General features: G+C 44.9%; 2 protein-coding genes across 3 annotated transcripts; one reads left to right on the top strand and one right to left on the bottom strand.

The window, feature by feature from the left end:
* The first annotated feature begins 4,516 nt into the window (after nt 1-4,516).
* l3mbtl2 (L3MBTL histone methyl-lysine binding protein 2) lies at nt 4,517-14,632 on the top strand. 2 transcript variants are annotated; one of them, XM_079182336.1, is made up of 18 exons: nt 4,517-4,627; nt 5,311-5,768; nt 5,984-6,098; nt 6,314-6,447; nt 8,899-8,974; nt 9,266-9,345; nt 9,626-9,743; nt 10,597-10,731; nt 10,839-10,927; nt 11,068-11,314; nt 11,536-11,606; nt 11,946-12,050; nt 12,133-12,280; nt 12,454-12,536; nt 12,680-12,914; nt 13,005-13,067; nt 13,190-13,354; nt 13,448-14,632. In XM_079182336.1, the coding sequence occupies exons 2-18, from the start codon at nt 5,424-5,426 to the stop codon at nt 13,834-13,836; spliced, it is 2,598 nt and encodes an 865-aa protein (XP_079038462.1). In that variant the 5' UTR covers nt 4,517-4,627; nt 5,311-5,423; the 3' UTR covers nt 13,837-14,632. The 2 variants fall into 2 exon arrangements, with proteins under 2 accessions (XP_079038462.1, XP_079038461.1); XM_079182335.1 differs by having other exon boundaries at nt 4,524-4,784.
* A 358-nt stretch (nt 14,633-14,990) lies between these two features.
* On the bottom strand, nt 14,991-18,846 carry chadlb (chondroadherin-like b; the record flags this gene model as incomplete). The annotated part of the gene is made up of 10 exons (XM_079182338.1): nt 14,991-15,291; nt 15,548-15,714; nt 15,872-16,284; nt 16,364-16,637; nt 16,934-17,153; nt 17,270-17,551; nt 17,793-17,938; nt 18,054-18,209; nt 18,394-18,588; nt 18,682-18,846. 10 exons carry the CDS (start codon nt 18,844-18,846, stop codon nt 14,991-14,993), a joined length of 2,319 nt encoding a protein of 772 aa, XP_079038464.1.
* Between the last annotated feature and the right edge of the window lie 1,848 nt (nt 18,847-20,694).

Genomic DNA, 20,694 nt, shown 5'->3' with positions numbered 1-20,694 from the left:
TACCAAAAATGTTCCGTTTGTTTGCCCTATGTAAAGCGTCTTTGGGTACTTAGAAAAGCGCTATATAAAATTTAAATATTATTATTATTATTATTAGCTGTGTCCCAATCCTGTGGCTGCATCCTTCGGAGGCTGCATTTGTAGACCGGTTACGTCACAGCGGCTGAGACTAGGCTGTCCCATTATGAAGACTCCTTCAAATGCAGCCTTCTGCTCCCAGATTCGGAGGACACAATTGATGGATTTGTCGTGGCCCACCATATCCCAAGATGCATTGCGTGCCGATGAAGATTTTATTTTAATCAACATGGCGGCGAGTGAAGCGGCAGATGGAGAAGAGGCAGTATTCACTTTTAAATGTAATTATTGGGTTTCAACTCACAGGAATATCACTGATACAAAAGTTAAACAAAAAAAGGGACCTTATAACATCACGTTTGTTTAAATGATCGGTTAAGTTACGTGATTTTCGTAGCTGACAAGCTAGCGGTCCTGCTTGTCCAAGGTAACGTTAGCGGAAGGGTTTTCAGTTGGTTGTAATCTGAAACCACAACAGTGATTAGATTATCTTTTTGTGATTTTATTGTTAAATTCTGTTTTCTTGAATATGGATATTTTGGATTACGTTAAAGTAATTTATCTTCCCTTAAATGATAAATTGCACACTTGGTTTAGAGATTTCTTTTTATAGTATTTGTTTCATGTTATGTTGGTATTTGATGAGAATTTATTTCGATTTTTTTTGATGAATAAAAGTCATCGTAAAACGTTATGGACATCTTTTTCTTTGGGTCATAGGAGAGCCGTCTGAACCCCCTTATTGCTCCATCGAGGACAGCAGAACGATTGACGTTGAACTTGCAGGTTATCCATTTTGTCACTGAGCTCTCTCAGAATTTGAGTAATGGGGAATGTGTTCTTTTGGCTGTAGTAACTGTGATGTGACAAGATGACCGTGTCATATCACAATTTCATTTTGATATTGTGCAATTATTCAATGATCTATTCAGGCCGACAGTACTCTTGTACCTCTACCTCGGTTTGTTGCAAAGAAATAACACAAATGTACCTTGAAGTTATTTTCTATGTAGTTCCTCATTTTGTCATCATCTGTGCCTCTCCAGTGTGGGTAAGTTCTATATGATCATTTTGAAATAAACTACAGCAGTGTTTAAAAAAATTATAATGTTATGAATTAATTAAGTTCCCACATTGTGTGTCCCCTTATTCATTAACGTCACATCTTGTTCCATTGCACCTCCATGTATGTGTCATTACGTTCTGTACTAGTAAACAATCAGTACACATTTTAATTATTTATGATTTAGTTATAAATAAATTGGGAAGAATTATTCTGCACGTTGCGGGCCGTAATCTAAAGCTTTCCCCATTTTATTTATATCAACATGTAATATTATGATTATCAATACTTAATACTTAACAGTCATCAAAAAGATATTAAATTATCACTTGCACAATATTTACTGTATGTTAATTGTCATACATTGTCTGATTTTTTAAATAGAACAGAAATATAATCAGAATCAGCTTTATTGGCTGAATTTGTCTCCGGTTTCCACTCCGCTCTCAATGTACATACACACATTTACAATAAACAAGAACAAATATATATAAAGAATAAAAAAGGGAACAGAGGTAGTCGTGCAATATGACTTGTTTATTGTTCATCAGAGTGACGGCCAGTGGAAAGAAGCTGTTCCTGTGTCTGGTGGTTTTGGCGTACAGAGCTCTGTAGCGCCCACCAGAGGGGAGGAGTTGGAACAGCTTGTGTCCAGAGTGTGGAGGGTCTGCAGTGATCTTTCTAGCCTGTTTCCTGACTCTGGAGGTGTACAAGTCCAGGATGGGGGGCAGACTGGAACCAATGATCCTCTCTGCAGACCTGACAATCCGGTGTAGTCTGTTTCTGTCCTGTTTGGTGGCTGATCCAAACCACACCGTGATGTAGGAGCAGAGAACGGGCTGGATGATGGCTGAGTAGAACAGGATCAGCAGCTCCTGAGGCAGGTTGAACTTACCTCAACTTACGCAGACTCGTCACGTCTCTGATGAGGTCGATGACCGTTGTGTCGTCTGCGAACTTCAGGAGTTTAACAGCTGGGTCCTCTGAGGTGCTGTCGTTATTGTTTCTAATATAAAGACACATTTAGAAAGTTTGTCATACATTTATTTGTATTGTGCTACTCTGGAAATAAACAGTATACATACAGTACATACAGCTTACATGAACATACGTATGTGACAAATTAAATACCTTAAAGTTTTTAGAATTATTATTTGTCGTTCAGCCTGAAGCGTCTGTCTGCTTCTTGGTTTGTGATCAGATGCAAAGAGCTGCTGACGGCTTCCTGTGTGTGTGAGGAGCTTCCCAAACCCACCAGCACAGAAGAAGCAGACGGAGACAAACTACGTCCTCTGGGCCGGTGGGGAGGGGGCGCTCCTCGTCCTCTGGGCTGGTGGGTGGAGCGGGTGGTAGGGAGGGGCAGGGAGGACGTAACCGTACTCACTGGGTCTCGGACTCACTGGGGTGCTGAGAGTGGTTCAATGGTCTGTGGTGGGTCTGGGTCTTCCTGGGATGATGGGTTGGTTGACGTCCACTCTCAGCTGCCCCAGGAGTGAGACAAGGGCACAGAGGAGTCCTGCCCTGTGAGACACAAACACAAGAGATGAATACTTTTAACTCAACTATACAACCTTTACATTGTTCAATGATGGAATCTTATTAGTGAGCGATTACTTACTCAGCCCACTGAAGGACTGACAGTTCGCCGCTCTCCATCTGGTCCTCTAGTCCTCCATCCTTCTCATCTGGTCCTGTGGTCCTCCATCCTTCTCATCTGGTCCAGAGTGAACACATCTTCTCTGTTGTCTCGGAGATCCAGGATGTTGCTTCCTGTGTTACAGCCATCGATACCTGAATAAAAGAGACTTGGAAAACTTTTCTTAACGTTAGTAATTTTTACCATACCTCTGGCTGGTACAGCCACCTTCACCTAACTATGAAAAACAGATATAGAGTGAGTAAAATGAACAATCTTTGAATAACTGTAAAGTGAGACTTTGAGACAACTTGTGTTAATGTTGTTATTAAATGTTGACTTACCTTTGTCTGCTAAAGACATTTAGACTTTAAAAAGAAAAATACACAACAGAATAACAACCATTCACTGTTAACTTACCTCTGGTTTCTGCATCTAGCATCAACCATTACTCAAACGGAAAATCAACAAAGAAGCAATATTTAAAAGCTCTGCTGCAGGATGCTACCTATCGCCAACCCCGCCAGACGCGAGGGAAGGCTGTCTGGTGCTTTATCAGTCCTACCAGACACAAAGGTTTTACAATCCTGCTGCCGTCAGTGTCAATCCGAGTCACTGTCTTCAGCCGACTGCCAGTATGGTCTGTGTGGGGAGAGGCTGAGGCCTGGAGTGGAGGGTGGAGAACATACGTAGTAACCTCTCTGGCTATAATTTGTGGAGGGACCGAGGCCTGAAGTGGAGGGCGCCGACTGCCTGTAGTCCTCTTCTCTGGTCCTCTTCGTGGAGGGACCGAGGCGGTGCACAGGTGTGCACAGGCATTTTGGTAGTTCTAAAACATTCAGAGAAATGTTTTCATATGTGTTAATAGTAAAATTAATTATTCAACTGTCGTTAAGCTTTTGGGGTGTGTTCTATAATAATAATAATGGTCCAAAATTATGTAAATTTGCATAGTTTTAAGTCAAACACCTTTTTATTTTTAATGGGAGAGGACCCCCCAAACCCAATATCTCCTAGTATCTTTTATTCACTGTAGAAATTCAGAATGCATTTCTTTATCCTGCTGCATAATCTAAAATGTTCAAACATCCTGACGGGGACACAAACCTCCTAAAACCTGAATGAGTAGCTCACACCATGTCTGGCTGTCAGGTGTTGATTCCAGGCTGTAGACATTCCTATAATATATCACATACTGATACTATAAGCTACTAATAACACAGGAAAGCACCATAACCCTATCATTTTTCAGCAGGAATATTATTGTAGTACTATAGGCCTACTGCATAACCCAAGTATATTAATAAAATAGTAAAATCACAACTGATAACATGGATAAATAAATAATAAATACATTTTGCAAAGATTGCTGATACCGGCTGATACACATGCCAACATGTGAATAAGGGGAGTAGTGGCCTTTTTTTTTTTTACTTGAAGCCCTAAAAATAATTTAAGCTGTCAGAAAAGTGTAGTGCAGTAATAAGTATCCTACAACATTTACCTGAGCTGTAGTAGATGGAAGTAGAAAGTGGCATGTGAAGGAAATACTGAAAGTACAACATTGTTCTTCTGTGCAGTGCTTTCGTAAATGTTCATAGTTAATTTCCACCTCGGTTTATTTAAGGGTAAGAATTTAGTGTTCTAAAACCTCAACTCCCATAATGCTTTCTCCTCGCGCCAGAAGTCAGACGACGATGACGTCTAAGTTAGGCGACCACGATACAGGTGGAGCTAACCAAAGAACCCACCTACCGTTACCAAGGGAAGATCAAACTTAACAATTTATACCCAATAGTTTTGCAGTCGTATCAAACATTTCAATTAGGGCCTAGATTATTAGTCTATATGTAAGTAGCCATTTAAAGTAATAAGTGCTTCATATTAGCACAAACGTGCTATTAGCACTATTAGCAGTTAGCTTGCATGTAGCATGTGAGCTAGTCTTGTTTGTGTTTTGACCAGCTTGTTTATAAACCTGTTGGCTGCAACGATTTGCTCAAAACAGTGAGTTTGACAGCATCATTCATTTTACAGTGTCATTTTGCATGCTACGCGTAGTAACAACGTTACTTTGTGTGCACTTATTCATCAACTGTTTCCCAAGTTCTCATTTGTAGAAGTTTGCCTTGAAAGAAATGAACGTTTCAATGTCTAATGTACATATTTTGATTGTCAGACTGTGATTCTTAACCAATTAGTTCGATACAAAGAATCAAACACAATTTTCATATTGTTTATGACAGACAACGTTAACAGATGAGAACATGTAGGGCATTTGAAGACTTTATAATGTAGATATAACAGCCAGACAGCGGCTTTATTCACCAATCATTTCAGCAGGAGTTACTGTATCACGTAATGCAGCGTGTCAGACCAAGACATATTAGATCAAGAACCAGTACAGAGATCTAAACTGTCATCCAGCTCTGCTTGTGTCTGCTCCTTGTGACTAGCGTTTAGTGTGTTTTCGGTGGTAGAATTTGAAAATTGTCTGCTGCTTGTAACACACAATCATCGCTGTCCTCTGCAGAGCTCCGACAACAACACCCTACAGCTGAAAAGAAGAAAAGATGCATCGGTTGTACTGTAGATACTGCTTTGTGCTCTGAGGTGTTGGTGGTCCACTCGTGAGCAGAACACAGGATGCCGTACCACTGTGTGGCTTACGGGTGCGGCAAAACTGCTGAAGATGGGGTGAGGCTGTTTCGATTCCCCAAGGACCCGGAGGAGTTTCGCAAATGGGAGAAGCAGGTCCAGCGCACCCGCGCCCAGTGGGTCGCCACGCCTAACTCTCACCTCTGCAGCGAGCATTTTGGCAAGGAGTACTTTGAGCCCCGACCAGCCACAGGAGCTCTGACTCTGAAGATGGGAGCTGTTCCTACTGTGTTCGTCCGTCCGCACTGTCTCTCCTGCAACGGAGTGGGCTGCAGTAACTGCCTGCCTGCTATCCAGCGGCGAGGCATCACTGCTGAACCAAGAGAGCGTAGTGTGAGTAGTTATTACCTTGGTCCACTGCAGAGAGAGAGAGAGAGAGAGAGAGAGAGAGAGAGAGAGAGAGAGAGAGAGAGAGAGAGAGAGAGAGAGAGAGAGAGAGTGTCTGTCGTTCTGAGAGCTTTGAAGAGCGTCTTTTGTTGTTTGTATTTGTTATTTAAAGTAACATTCACACATTCTATTTACCAGTCTTGTTTTTTTTCTCTTCACAGCCAGAAAATGAAGTGGCGTCTACTCAGTTTGAAGATACTGATGGAGGAGGTGACAAAGAACACCTGACGGGAGGAGAAGGGACCAAGCGGGGGGAAAAAAACAAAGAACGACCAGGTGAGGAGCAAATAAGGAACAAGAGAGAACAAGAGCTGAGAGACAAAATGTCAATTTTCTGTTCATTTGAATGCCATTTGAATGATCTTAAAGAGAGTCAAAAGGAGCGATGGAAGTTCTCCACAAAACACTTACATGAATAAAAATCCTACCGGACTGTTGATAAGATTTGATGATGTTCTATACAAAATGCATGTATTTATTTATCTTCACAGTGGTTTGTGAGATGTGCGGCACCACCGGCACTACGAGCACCTTCTTTTCGAAGACCAAGCGCTTCTGCAGTATTTCCTGTTCACGCTCCTATTCATCGAACTCCAAGAAGTCCTCCATACTGGCACGACTGCAGGTGACAAAATCTTTTAGTTTTGAAGCAGAGCTTTATTTTTCACCAAATGGCAAAAGTTTGTACTTGTTTGCAGCTACCCGCAGCTTTATCATTATCGCTGCCAGTAGAATCATGCGAACGCTGTGACCGTGCGCCTCCGTCTCTGTCCGTGACTAATCTTGCATTCGGTTGAAGCAAACTGTATAATATTATGGGCGGCCAGTTATGGCTGCATGCTCGAGGACCTCTGGTGGTTGCGGTGCTTCACACTTACTCAAAACACATGTTATTGCCTGTTTCATACCGCCATTGGCCGCCTGCTGACTCGTCACTCACCACTCTTAGCCGGCCCTTGGCCGGGAAGGGCCACGAGTGGTAACGCAGCCGAGTGCATCGTCACCACTAAGCCGCTGCTACACAGACCGCTCGGTTAAATGAAAATTGGACACAGTTTTACATGCAATGTAACATCAGCAGAGCGTATCTTGCTTGAGTGCAGAGATTAAATGAGTACTTTAGTGATGGAGTGCAAAAAATTGTGAAATGCAGATTGTCAACACTTTGAGAAAATGTGGTGTGCTACTTCTTGTTTCGGTACTGAAAAGCATCAGGGTGAAACCATGTTTTTGTGTTTTTTGTGATTGCTGTTGCTTCCTTAGTCAGTAAAGAGGACTCTCAGCTAAACACATCCTGCTACTATTTCTACCCAGATTGTTTTGGTGTGATTTGTTCAGACTTGAAAATGAAAGGTTTGGTAAATGTTAGTGTGTGCTGTTCAAAGGCCCCTTTGTTGAAGTTCTTAACATCTAGTTTTGTTTCTCTTTCAGTAGCTTTATGGTTGGAAAAGTCATCTTACTCCATTCTTTCTGACAGGGTCATACGTTTACTACAGGCTGCAGTTAACAATTATTTTTTACATCTAATCTCTAATCTTAAATGTCACAAAAAGACCAAAAAAGTTGACAAAGAAAAGCTGTAGTTGAAGCTATGTGATGTTTCACTGTGAGACGCATTCAAATCCAAGACTCTGTGTTTTTATGGCAGCAGCAATCCATCGAATGGACATTATTTTCAAAACAGAGATAACAAATATCTTCGGACGTACACCGTGAGACGTTCGGTATAACAAATGTATTCATTTGTTTTTTGTACATTTATATGTACTTATATTAATTCATAGTTACGAACACATGGTGGCAGTATTTCGCAGAGAAACCCCCCCCGGTCCCCATTGGAGAGAAAAAAAAGAGGAAGAAAAAGAAACGGCGCGCGCTGGGTTTGAAGGCTCTGCACCGGCCTGAGAGGCTGTCTGACTCTGCTCGCGCTGTAATTCTTCGTAGATGTCTGTGCAATACAGCGGCTTCAATGGTGCACACGTGTTTGCGTCGATGCGCGGTGGAACTACAAACGTCGGAACCTCGTCTGTCATCGGTTTCCACTCGGCGACCCAGAGACGCTGAGCCGAAGGCTGTTTGCTCTCAACATGGATGTAAACACTCCGCGCCACGTTCTCCACGAAGTTAGTAAAGAAGCACATTGGGCCGGACGCCCGCTACCACATCCTGGATCAATGAAGTCAATTGATAGAACATTTATTGGCATAGATTTTGATAATTGATTAATCGTTTCAGTTATTCTAAAGAAAAGTTGACAACATGCACTGGTTCTGACTTCTCGAATGTGGATTTTAGCAGTTTTGACAGTAAACGAAAGTTGTTGTTGTGGAGCAATTTGAAACATCAACTTTGGTTCTGGATAAATTGCAAACATTTTTAATTTGCTATTTTCTGACCAAACAGTAAACTGCTGTATTGAGAAGATCATCGGCAGATTAATTGCTAATGAAAACCATTCTTAGTTGCAGCCCGACGCCAAACCGTCTCATCGTAGCTGTAGAAGTAATTTGGTGTGTGTGTGTGTGTGTGTGTGTGTGTGTGTGTGTGTGTGTGTGTGTGTGTGTGTGTGTGTGTGTGTGTGTGTGTGTGTGTGTGTGTGTGTGTGTGTGTGTGTGTGTGTGTGTGTGTGTGTGTGTGTGAGAGAGAGTGTGGGTGTTTTATGTCTCTTGCATTTTAAGGCTAGAAATACATGATTGTACACATTTCTAATAGTATTGGATATTATTTTATATTCTGCAATAAAGGGAGAAAATGTTTCAGGTCCTTCTTTCTGTGTGAAGTTTTATTTTTGATACATTTTGGCATTTTAAAGCTGCTAGTAGTCCTCATTTTCACTTTCACCTGTGAATACAGGACCACAGGTGTGTCTTTACCGGTGTTCTCTTTGCTTATCGGGACATATAACCAGAATTTGTTAAACTCTCTTTAAAGTTTTCACCTTTTGACAGCAGCTATTGGATCTGACTCAACACTCTACTGCCTTGCAGTACATGTCAACAGTTTGTAATCAATCATATGACTGGATGAGGACGATGAGACGCCTTTGCTCAATCCTTCTTTGTGCTTCTCTCTTCAGGGAAGGCCCCCCTCCAAAAAAGCCACCGTGCTGAACAAGGTGAACAAACCCCCTCCAGCCTCAACAGGACAGAATGGTGAGGCCACTGAACACGCACAAGCAATCGAAATGACTTCATTGAAGTACAAAGTCAGATTTCAAGGAGTATCTACATTTGAGACACATTCTGAAGTCAGGTGTGTACTCGACAAGATACGCGGTCTAAACCGGGCCAAACGAGTTTGTGACTGAACATTGATTTATCCTGCAAAGACCATCTTCACCGGTATTTGGTGCTTGTTCGGGAATATTAGAAGCTGCATACAGTGCGTGTGCACAAAATCTGACTCCAGCTGTGTGATTCCTCTGTCGTCTCTCCATTCTGTAGCGCCGCCTGCAGTTTTTGAATGGGGTGCCTACCTGGAGAAGGAAACCTCTCTGGCTGCATCGGTGTCCTGCTTCAGACACGTGAGTCCCATCTGCGAAGTGTAATCAGACATTATTTTTTTCTGGGATTAGCCTCTGGTATTATTGTACTTATGTAAAAACGTAAGACTTGCATACAAACAGCCTTTCAAACCGCATTTTCACCAGCATGAAAAAACCCAGTCCAACATATAAAGAAGAGAATACAGAAATAAGACGTAAACTCTGAGCAGTCTTGAGAATAACTTGAGATTCCAGAGGAATGTATGAAAGTGTAAAAGTCCTCACACTGATGAGCAAACATCTGACCTCCCACCTGCAGGCTCCGCTGTGTGCGCAGTGGGATGACGTCACTCAGGGGATAAAGGTGGAGGTCCTGAACACTAACGCGGTGCTGCCGAGTAAAGTCTACTGGATTGCTACTGTCATCCAGGTTGCAGGTGTGTACATCTGTCTGACGGTGTTTATTTTGACAGGCCTTTGTTGCAGTTGTTGCATTTATTTTCTCATTTGTTACCGATCTTAAAGCTTCTCCACTGAGTTTTTACCCCCTAGTTAGCACTGTGGATCTGTTTTTCCCTGAGTGGGTCCCCACTTTCTTGATCTCGTATATGCATGTGCGCGCTTACGCGTGAAGCGATGCACATTCCTGCCAATGGTTTCGCACTATTCTGCTAATCTACAGCATCTAACACGCCACGATACGCTGCATTGCACCAGCGAAGGCATAGAAGGAGAGGGAGACTGCTAGCAAGTACCCACGGGTGTAAATAATCCTGGATTTAAAACACTTAACAGCGTTGCAAATGTTTTATGAGGAAGGAAATGCGTTCAACACATTTGCCACACAACCTTTGTTTGTTTTCAAGACACCTTTAACATCAGCTTAAACAAAACCAAAGGGATAAAGCAGGCTACGGTAGCATCTCCTAAAGGCTCCAGTAATTATTACATGATAGAAAAATGGCTGGCCAAAAAAAACGGACACGTGATATCTGATATCTGGGAATATTCAAAGCAAATTTTAGTGTAGCGTGCCAAGTTCTCAGGAGGTTCTGATGAGCAGGTGGCCCCTTGTATGGCAGCCTCTGCCACCAGTGTGTGAATGTTGTGCTTTGAAAGACTAGAATATAAATGCAAGTCCATTTCCCCTTTACCGTTCTCGAAGGTGTTGGACGGACGCAATGAGGTCGGGAGCGAAACGTTCACGTACCTCGCCAAACTCGGAACTACATGTTGGTCGCAATTAATCGTTTGGTCTGTTTTTAATGTCCTTCCGTCCCGCATCTCCAGGATACAAAGCCCTGTTGAGATACGAAGGCTTTGAACACGACAGCAGCCGAGACTTCTGGTGCAGCCTCGTATCGGGGGAGGTGCACCCGATCGGCTGGTGCGCCATGACGAGCAAACTGCTGGTGCCACCACAAGGTGAGGGTTGAGGTGAAGGAGAAAGGAAAAAAAACAGTGATTTATTCAAATTTGATCAGGATTTAGCAATAGCATATGTTCCACTTTGACAAACTGTGTGTCCATAGATGTGAAGCAGATCATCCCAGATTGGAAGGACTACCTGATGTTGAAGCTTGTGGGGGCTCACACTCTACCTGTTGACTTCTACCTGAAGGTAAAACTGAATGCTGAATCATTTGACTCATGAATGGTCACACATCTGTCTGGCACATGAATGAAGTGTCATGAATTAAAACAACACCGATGTGTTTTAATTCCACTGAATGAATTCATCTCTGCTGTTCCTCTCCGTAGTTGGCCGAGAACATGAGGAACTCTTTCAAAGCGGGTATGCGTGTGGAGGTGGTGGACCCCAAGCATGTGAGTCGGACCCGCCTGGCCACCGTAGAATCCATTACCGGCGGCCGCCTGCGGCTGGTGTGCGAAGACCAAAGCGACGCCACCAAAAATACACTCTCTGATTTCTGGTGCCACATGTGGAGTCCCCTCTTGCACCCAATAGGCTGGTCCAGAAAAGTGGGTCATGCCATTAAAGGACCTGGTAGGTCACAGATTTGTTTTTTTTTGATAGCACGCGATATAGACAGAAACACCGAAGACGTGAACAAAAACAGCCACATAATGGAAATATGGGGAAAGAGAGTGGTACAACCCAGACACCCACATCTCACGCTTGTCTTGAACTCACCTTTCCAACTTTAAGAAGTGTGTTTACATGGCAATAAAAAATATTTAATAAATGCTTCTTTTGTTTTATGATAGCAAACAGTACGGAAGCTGCTTCCAGCGTTTGGAAGGGTAACTGCGATAGCTCCTTCCTGCTCTTTAAGAAGGTAAGGGAAATGTCATCGCTCGGGAAATAATTCATCAAATGAATTCAAGAAGCAAGAGTAGCTGCTTTGGATTATTTATCACCAAAATGTCCGTCCATGGAAACCTTGAAGGTAATTCCACACTGGATAACAGTGCAGCTTTAATAGAATATGTCAATATAAGTAAGAAAAGTAAGTGTATTTCGATCTCATTTCATAATCACAAACCATTATTTCAACGAGTGACATTGCATTTCTGGCCATCGTTGATGTGACAATGATCTGCACTCACTGTGGAAAGTCGCACTCTTCATGGCGCTGCTTCAGCACAACTCTTGACGACCCCTGTGTGATCTGCAGCCCAGGTTCGTTTACATGGAGGGAGGTTTCTTTGAGGAAGGCATGAAGCTGGAGGCGATTGACCCTCTCAACCTGGGAAGCATCTGTGTGTCCACTGTGCACAAGGTAGGACTGCTGGTTTTGGTTTTGTGTGTGTTGTGTCTGTCTGTCTGTCTTATGTGTCTCTGACGCCCTCCGCTTCTCTCAGGTGCTGTTCGATGGCTACCTGATGGTGGGTATCGACGGCACCACGTCAAACAAGGGCTCTGATTGGTTTTGTTACCACGCCTCGTCTCACGCCATCCTTCCTGTAGACTTCTGTAAAAAGAACAACATCCCTCTCACGGTACCTCAAGGTAAATATGAGCATGCCTCTCCATTCAGTCTCTGCTTCGGCTCACAACTTTTGACTGGTACTAGCTTGCTTCATCATCCTGTTCTAGAAAGGCTTTGTCTATTTAGGCAGGGGTAAAAACTCAAGCAGTACACTGTTACGTTGATACGTCCTGGTTTCTCCGTGTCTTGGCAGGCTATGACTCTCAGACCTTCACCTGGGACAAATACCTGAAGGAGACCAACGCTAAAGCTGCACCGGCACGACTGTTTAACGCCGTAAGACAGGAAGTCCAAACCGTGTGCAGCGTTTTGCGCTCTCTGTTTAGCAACATATCAATGTGATCACAGCCACAGTTTGTTTGCCTGAGTCAGAAGGTTGTATTTGATCCACAAAGAAAAAACTTTGTCTATTTCTTCAGGACTACCCGGGTCACAGCTTCTCCCCCAACATGAAGCTGGAGGCGGTGGACTTGATGGAGCCGCGCCTGGTGTGCGTGGCCACCGTGAAGCGCTACGTGGGCCGCCTGCTGCTTATCCACTTCGACGGCTGGGAGGATGAGTTTGACCAGTGGGTCGACCACCAGTCCCCGGACATCTACCCCGTCGGCTGGTGCGACCTCTTGCGCTACCAGCTCCAGCCTCCTCCAGGACTCGGTAAAAGCTGGTGAATGACTGGTGGTTAGCGCTGTGTGGATGATTTTGACCCTGTATAAAAGTCACAGGTGTTTTTATTCTGTTTTCCAGTTGATTTGGAAAACCAGACGGCACAGACCAAGAAGTACAAGGCCCTAACGTATGGGAAAAGGAGTACGTTTTGACTCGGAAATGTACATGGAGTCCTGTGTCTTGCCACAGAAAACAGATTCACATTTAGTATTTTCTTACATCTGATACTTATATAACATTCATCTTGTTTTTGTTTTCAATAGGAAAGAAATATGCAAAGAAGAGGCTCTCTCAGGAACAAGGTAAAGACGATGTTGGTCAGCAGCCTGAGGTCAGTGGCACTGACGGTCCTCCAGTGCTAGAAGACCACATTCTTCCTCCAAAAGGGCCTCTCATCCAGCCCAAGACTGAGCCAGAGGAGCAGGAGAGTAAGTGGACTGACTTGTACGACACGATGCTCACGTTTTCTCATTTTTTTTAGACAGTTTTGGTAATTCGGTGACATAATTCTGTCTCCGTAGTCTTTGCAGTGCAGGTGAAAGTGGAGGAGGTGGAGATGGAGACCCCCATTGAACCTCCAGACGACCCTCAACAAGCCCCTCTTGGTATAGTCAAAGAGGAGGCGAGAGGGGAGCAGAGTAAGCGGAGACTACATCAATCCACAGAGAAGAGCAGCAGAGAAAACACGACGCATCCAAAGATGAAGCCAAGTGAACCGGCAGTAGAAAGGAGGGAAGAGTGCGCATCGTTCAAAGAGAGCTTTAGTGGCGATAGCATCATGGAGCAGAGCGAAAACAAGCCGAGCCAAGGAGAAGACAGTGCCATGGAGGAGGTTTCAGAGAGCAACACAGAGCAGGACACAACGGGAGAGGCTGCAGGCATGGAGACATGCGAAGAGCACGTCTGCTGAAAGAACGAAGACGACGACTGCAGGAAAGGTGGACGAGTGAAGCGATTGGGCTGGCTGTGATGGAGTAAGATGAGATGGTCCTTAAGATTTCAGTCCTGGTTGATGTGTTAACAGCAAGTCAATCAAGCTCATGTTTTAAGCCGATTTCATGCAGCACACTGCGAGACATGCACGTTCCTGTGATTGTTTCACAATAACGGCCACCGTGTGTTTCAACAGTTGAACCCTTTTAATGTGAAATAGCAGCAGTAAGAAATGAACCTAATGCAGCAACAGTAAACAGCAAGGTTGTCATCAGTGAGCTGAAATTACAGTTTCATGTTTCCTGTGAATCTTGGGTTTAAATAGGCTGTTTGACTCCAGAGCAGGAATGGCGGACTCTGCCACTACCAATGAAAAAGTACTGTATAGAGGAAGTAATTCTACACTGTAGATCCATTGAATAGCTATTGATGAAGATTTACTGGCCACAAATATTAGAAACGGGGTTTGAGTTTATGAGTCATAACTTTAAGTACTTAACATACCTTGACATCATGACTGCATGTAGTTCACAAGGACCAGCTTAGCCAGTTATGGCACTACCTCGTTTTCTCTATGTTGACAAGTTCCACTACACGACGACTTATTTTGCTTTAGTTAAGCTGAACATGTCTATTCTCACATCAAACCTGTACATATGAACACTGGGTTGGCATAGCAGACAAATGTTTGTTGTAATGTTTTATTCTTTCCTGTTTTATATCGAGATGTCTTCTTCTTTTCTTTTTTTTTTGTTGTAAATATGAAATCACTGATTTAAAAAATAAAAAATCTCAACTTGCTGATTTGAATGTTGTCTCAAGGTTTCTAAATCAGTACATTCTGCAGTTGTGGTGTAGTGGTTAAGGATAACTAGCGTAAAGCCAAAGGCTGCATCATTTTCGAGCAAGTAACTAAATCTAATGAAACAGCTTGATGAGCTGGTGATGTTGATCTACTGCTGTGAATAGGAGGCAGGGCCATGCTGACAGAAAGTGCTCAGTCCTGAAAAAAAATAAACTCGCTGATGGAAAAACGGTCTGTCGGGAGATGTGAAACAGCCTCAGCAGGTCACAGTTTCAGAGAGTTGAATCCATGGGTTTATCAAAACATCAGCATAAGAGACAACATGTTCAGGCCGTGCTGCGTCTCTTGGTGGTTTTCTTGGCTACTGGCGGTTTTGTGTTTAGACTTTTGCGAAGTTTGGATTTGGCCTTGAGCATCTTGACCTTCCGGAGGCTGTTGAGGTGCATCGGTTTGGGTTTGGTTGCCTTGGGCGCCTTGGCGGGCTTCGGGGTGACGGCGGGGGGGGCGGGGAGGCTCTCGCCCCCGGGACAGGCCTTGAAGACGTGGACGTCCTTGACCCTGCGACCACGCAGCTCAGGGGGATTGGCACAGGTGGCTCGTACCTTCAGGTTGACTTTTTCAATCCACCTAGACAAAGAGGTCAAATCGAATTATTATTTATCTCAACTAGTGATACTAGAAGCTAAAATACGACACAGGCATAGCTGCAACTCAGAGTGGAGTGTATTCAAGACTTCCAGCTATAAGTTTTTGATTTATTTTTGGGAGTAGACTAATAATTTATCGATGAAGAATCATCCCTGATAAAAAGTTGCAGGCTTTAAAAACTCCTGTTCAAGCCCCAGTCATTTCTGACTACACTCATTTTTTTCAATCCTCTTACATGCGTAGTGGCAGCAGAGGGCAGTCGCACATCAGAGGGTTGTCGGCCAGGTTGATGACCTCCAAAGAAGTGAGAGGGTGAAGGTTGGGCACCTCCTCCAGCTGGTTGCCTTCCAGGAAGAGGCTCCTCAACCCTGGACCCAGACCTGCCAGGGAGGTCTGTGACATCTGCAGTACGAGAGATCAGGTCAATCAATTGTTCAATAACTTCTGTGAATTCATTTGTTGCTGATTCTAAGGCTGGAGTAAATGTGCAGGTTAGAGAAAAAAAAGAAGAGGACGGCTGCTGTTGTAAAGTGTAGCAGCACATCAAGAGCCCACTCGCCTTCTCCAGTCCCATGTTATCCAGATACAGCTCCTTCAGTGAACTCCCCAGCGGTCGAAAAGCATTCGGCCCCACCCAGCGAATTGAGTTCCCAGACAGCCTCAGGTCTCTGAGGTTTCCCGCCTTGCTCAGCGCTTCCGTGGGCACCTCCTTCAGCCTGTTTCCTCCCAGATGGAGCGTATCGAGGTCACCGGCCTGGTCCAGGGCCCTGGGTGACACGTGATCGATGACGTTCCCGGAGAGGTAGAGGGCCCTGAGGCCCTCGGCTCCGGTCAAGACGTCCGGCTCCAGCTTGGAGATGGAGTTGTTCTCCAGGTGAAGCGCCAGCAGGCTGGGAACCAGTTTGAAGGCTCCTTTGGGGAAACCGGTGAAGCGGTTCTTCTCCAGGTGGAGGTAAGTCAGCTGAGGGAGGCCTGCAGATTTAGATTATAGAAATTGAACTTGAGTATGGCGAGACGACTCTAATCTAATTTAATTTAGCATTGTAAATACCTTTAAAGGCATCAGGGCTGATGGAAGTGAGGTCATTCTCCGACAGGTACAGGTAGATGAGTCCCTTCATTCCGCTGAAAGCCCCGCCCTCCACCTCCCTGATCTTGCAGCGCTGCAAATGGAGCGACACGACCTGGGCAACGCCGGGGAAGCTGTTGCTGGGGATGTAGTGGAAGTGGTTGCCGCGCAGGTCGAGGAGACGCGTGTCGGGAGTGAAACCCCGAGGAACTTTGGTGTGAGCGCGGTTCTCACACGAGGAGTGGTGCGTCTCGGCCTGAAGAGGTGATGGGGAGAGGGGGAGGGGGAGGGGGCACAGACACACGTTTTCAACAGCTACAGACTGTGTGTTTTAGCAGAAAATGTGTCAGTGATTTAAAGGAATAGGTCGTCATTTTAAGAAACGCGCTTACAGAACTCACTGTGCTACCAAGAGTTGGATGAGAAATTAAATTCCACTCTCATGTCTACAAGGCTACATATGAAGCTACAGCCAGGAAGCTATAAGCTAAAGATTTAAAAATGCTATGCAGCCACAAGACTTAAATCACAAAACGTCATACAGCCGCTCACCTCGCAGACGCAGTTGGCAGGACACTTGACCTTGTTCTCTGGCTCTTGCGTGGGCGGCGGCGTGATCCTGGTTGCCTCCTCGTACTCGGCCTTCAACATGGCCTCCTGGCTCTGGCAGCGCAGCTCGGGAGGGTGAACGGCCTCCAGTTTCTCTCCTGACAGATGGGCCGGTCCTCCACATGTCCCCATCAGCTTTACCTTGTTCCAGATCGACCACTCCCTGTAGTGAGGTGCAGGAAAAGAAAGAGGATCAGGACCTTTTGGTTGACGGACTTAAAGCGGCTGAGGCCTAGTCAGCCAGCCATCAGTTTGAAATCCACAATGGTCCTGCTGTACCTGAGTGGACGCAGGTAGCAGTTGCAGTAGATGGGGTTCCCAGCCAGGTTGAGGCGTGCCAGCTTCGGCGAACCTTCAGAGAAGGGCTGGATGACACGCAGCTGGTTGTAGCTGATGTCCAGGTGGATGAGGCTGGGGGATTTCGATACAGCTGTATTGGCCATGTCCTGCAGGGACATGTGGTCCAGGAAGAGGTGGGTCAGTTTGGCCATGGACACAACCTCCTCTCCGAGGTAAGTCATCGGGTTGTAGCTCAATTCGAGGCGAGTCAACTCTGGCAGTCTGGATAGCGAGGCGGAGAAGTGTGGAAAGTTAGGATGGAAATTGTAGCTTTATTAGTCCAATCGAATGTTCCTATTAGAGCGATCGGATCTATTTTCCCTCCAAGAAACAAAGCAACTGTGATGTTAACCTATGTCTTTTTGCCCTTCGGTAGATATTCAGCATTCCTCATTAGAGAATGTGTAGCTCTGTGGCAGATCACAGAGGCCACTGGCTAGTGTGACCCTGCCAAGCAGCCTACCTGGTCATGGTCTCAGTGGGGAAGAACTGCAGCGCGTTGTGGTCCAGACTGAGACGCGTGAGCGTGAACAGACTGGCGAAGGCCTCGGTGTCCAGGTAGTTCAGAGAGTTGTGGCTGAGACGAAGCCATTTGATGTTCTGCAAGCCCTGGAGGGAGAACATTTTGGCTTTTTTTTTTAAATTGACACTCCAAAAACAGGAGACATTTCCACATGTCCTCAAACCGCCTTTTCAGTTTGCCGTTTTGAGGTAGTTTTGCTACCTGGAAGGCCATGTTGGGGATGTAGACCAGCTGGTTGTGCGTAAGGGAGAGCAGGTTGAGGAGGCCGAGCTGAGAGAAAGCTCCGGGCTGGATCTCTTCCACGCGGTTGCGGTCGATCATGAGCTGCTTCAGCGAGGACAGGCCGTCGAACGACTCCTGGGCTCGCAAAAAGCACAAAGGAAGACAAAAAGTTCAACATGGCTGAACTGTCAAAGCTTGTGGGTGTGCTGGGGTTAGAGTTTGTTATAATAAAGAAGGGGCAATCCAGAACAAAAAAAGAAAGAACCCAACAAGCTAAAAGAAATGATGGAATACATGATGGTTGTGACAACTGTGAGACCTGGTAGAGGATGTCAACGTTGTTGTTGGCCAGGTTGAGGAAGACCAGGCGACCGAGGCCACGGAATGCGCCCTCCTTCACCCTGCGGATGTTGCAGCGCTGCAGCGACAGGTGAGTCAGGTAGGGAGTGTGTTTGAACGCCCCGGTGGGAAGCTCCTGGATGTCGTTGCCTCGAAGATCTAATTTCACCGTGATCTACAAAGAAAGGGGGGGTCCCACGTTAGGCAAAAACCAGATCGGAACTAAACGTGCTGTAGAAATGTCGGAATGCGCGTGCGAGTAAGAGACCTCGTCAAGATCAGGAGGAACTTGGGTCAGGTTCCTGTTGACGCAGGTCACGGTGAGCTGGATCTGGTCACAGACGCACTGCTGTGGACATTTTGCCGTGAGTGCCGCGGGGATGCAGAGGAGCAGCAGGACCCAGAGGGTGTCGGGACAGAGCTGGGAGAACATCTGAGGGGGGGAAATAACAGCTTTTACTTCATTCACACAGTAATGTGGTCTTTACGGCGGCTCCTCTTGGCCAGCGACACGGTAAATAGTTGATTTTTCCATTTTCACCCACAGGGACAAGTCACCAGCAACTGACTGCCATTTTGACTTTTTAGATGCAGGTACCCTAACAGATCCACTACTTACCTCACAGTTCACTTTTTTTGGCCATGGCAGTGTCCACGGAGGGAACAGTGAATCAACAGCATTCACTCTTCTTCTCTCTGCACACTGCTGAACTGTGTACAGTGCTTCACACCTATGACCCTGCATAGTTTGTTTGAAATGAACTGTTTCAGCATCAAATGTCCTTTTATGACTTCCCTAATGATCAATGTAAATGTTGCATATAGTTAATTGGAAACAAACCTAGTACATTTGCTCAAGTAGGTTAATTAAAAGTAAAGTACTTGCTAGTTATTTCCAGTTAATGCTACTTTATACTTCTGCTCCATTACTATTTCCCTTTAAAATGTTTTATTTGACGGTTAGATAGATACATATTTTGCATTAAAAAAAACAATAAGCTTCAAAAATACAATGCAACCTTGTTAACTTGTGACCCCTCAAAAAAAGCAGTGTCTGGTTGGGGCCACTTGTCCAGTTTCAGATATTAAGAGTTGTTCCGTCAAAGAGGCATTTCCACTCTTAAGTCCCAAAAACATTAATACAGATTTGGGGAACAGAACTTTGCTCTTTCTTGTCTCCAACTCCTCACATTTATCCGGCGATGCTTGGAAGGAGGGCCCGACCTCAAGGACGGGACCACTCGACTAAACAAGCAACAGTAACTGTGTCTAATGTAGAAAAGTAAAAATCAAATGCTCCATACACATTAATGCAACAATTTAATAAAGCCCTTTATAATAATACATCCGTTACAAACTACATTTTTCTGCAGAAAGGGTAGTTTTACTTTAGTTACTTTCAGTACAGTTTACCTGATAATACTTAAGTACAATCTTAAACACAGGAATGTGCTATTGAGTATTTATCGGTACTTTTACTGCAGGATCTGAGTACTTGTTAACAGCAGGAAGACTTTTTACTCATGCATGTAAAATATATGTCAAGAGGATGTCAAGCTTATAATCACGGGCCCCCACAGGATACACTGAGTAGGCCTATTCTATACATTTACCACAGCCTGAAAAACTCCATATCAGAGAAAGGTGTGTGTACTGATGCTCAGTTCAATGAACAATACCTCCATCATTGGGGATTACATTTATTTTGCTCAGATTCGGCTGCCCCAGTCCTCACTGGAATGCCTTAAAACCACATTCCCATGTCGGATCAACAGTCTTGATCCGCAGGAATGGACATGAAAAGCTCCACAGCTCCACACTCTGAAATGTGAGGTCTCAAAATATTGGCACGGTGAAATGGTGCCATGCTGAAACCTTTCCGTCAAAAAAACCGCTGTGCCAAATCCCGTCAGAGATGGACCTGACGGAGAGGACTGTGTAAATTACAGCACAGAGATACGGTTACATTTCATTGTTAATGTACATTTGAACTCAACTTCAAGTTGGCATGGAAATCAGCAGACTGTACTGTAGGCTTTTGTGATATTTTAGCAGCATACCTCGCTTTGTTCCCAAGACCCCCGTAGCAGAGAGGGGCCAAGAAACTAGAGACGGAGGAATTTTCTCCGGCCGAACTGTTTGTCCGCGTCCCCCCGGGGATCAACAGCCCAGACCGCAGAGGAGCTGCCGCGCCGTATGCGCACAAAGACGCACAGTGTCTTTCGCCGCCGGTGTTGTGCCAAAATGCGTTTCCCCTTGAAAAAAAACCCTGACGGTGAGT

The sequence above is a fragment of the Pholis gunnellus genome (assembly GCF_910591455.1).
Source record: "Pholis gunnellus genome assembly, chromosome: 21".
Taxonomy (NCBI): Eukaryota; Metazoa; Chordata; class Actinopteri; order Perciformes; family Pholidae; genus Pholis; species Pholis gunnellus.
This window is presented reverse-complemented; position numbering and strand designations above follow the sequence as displayed.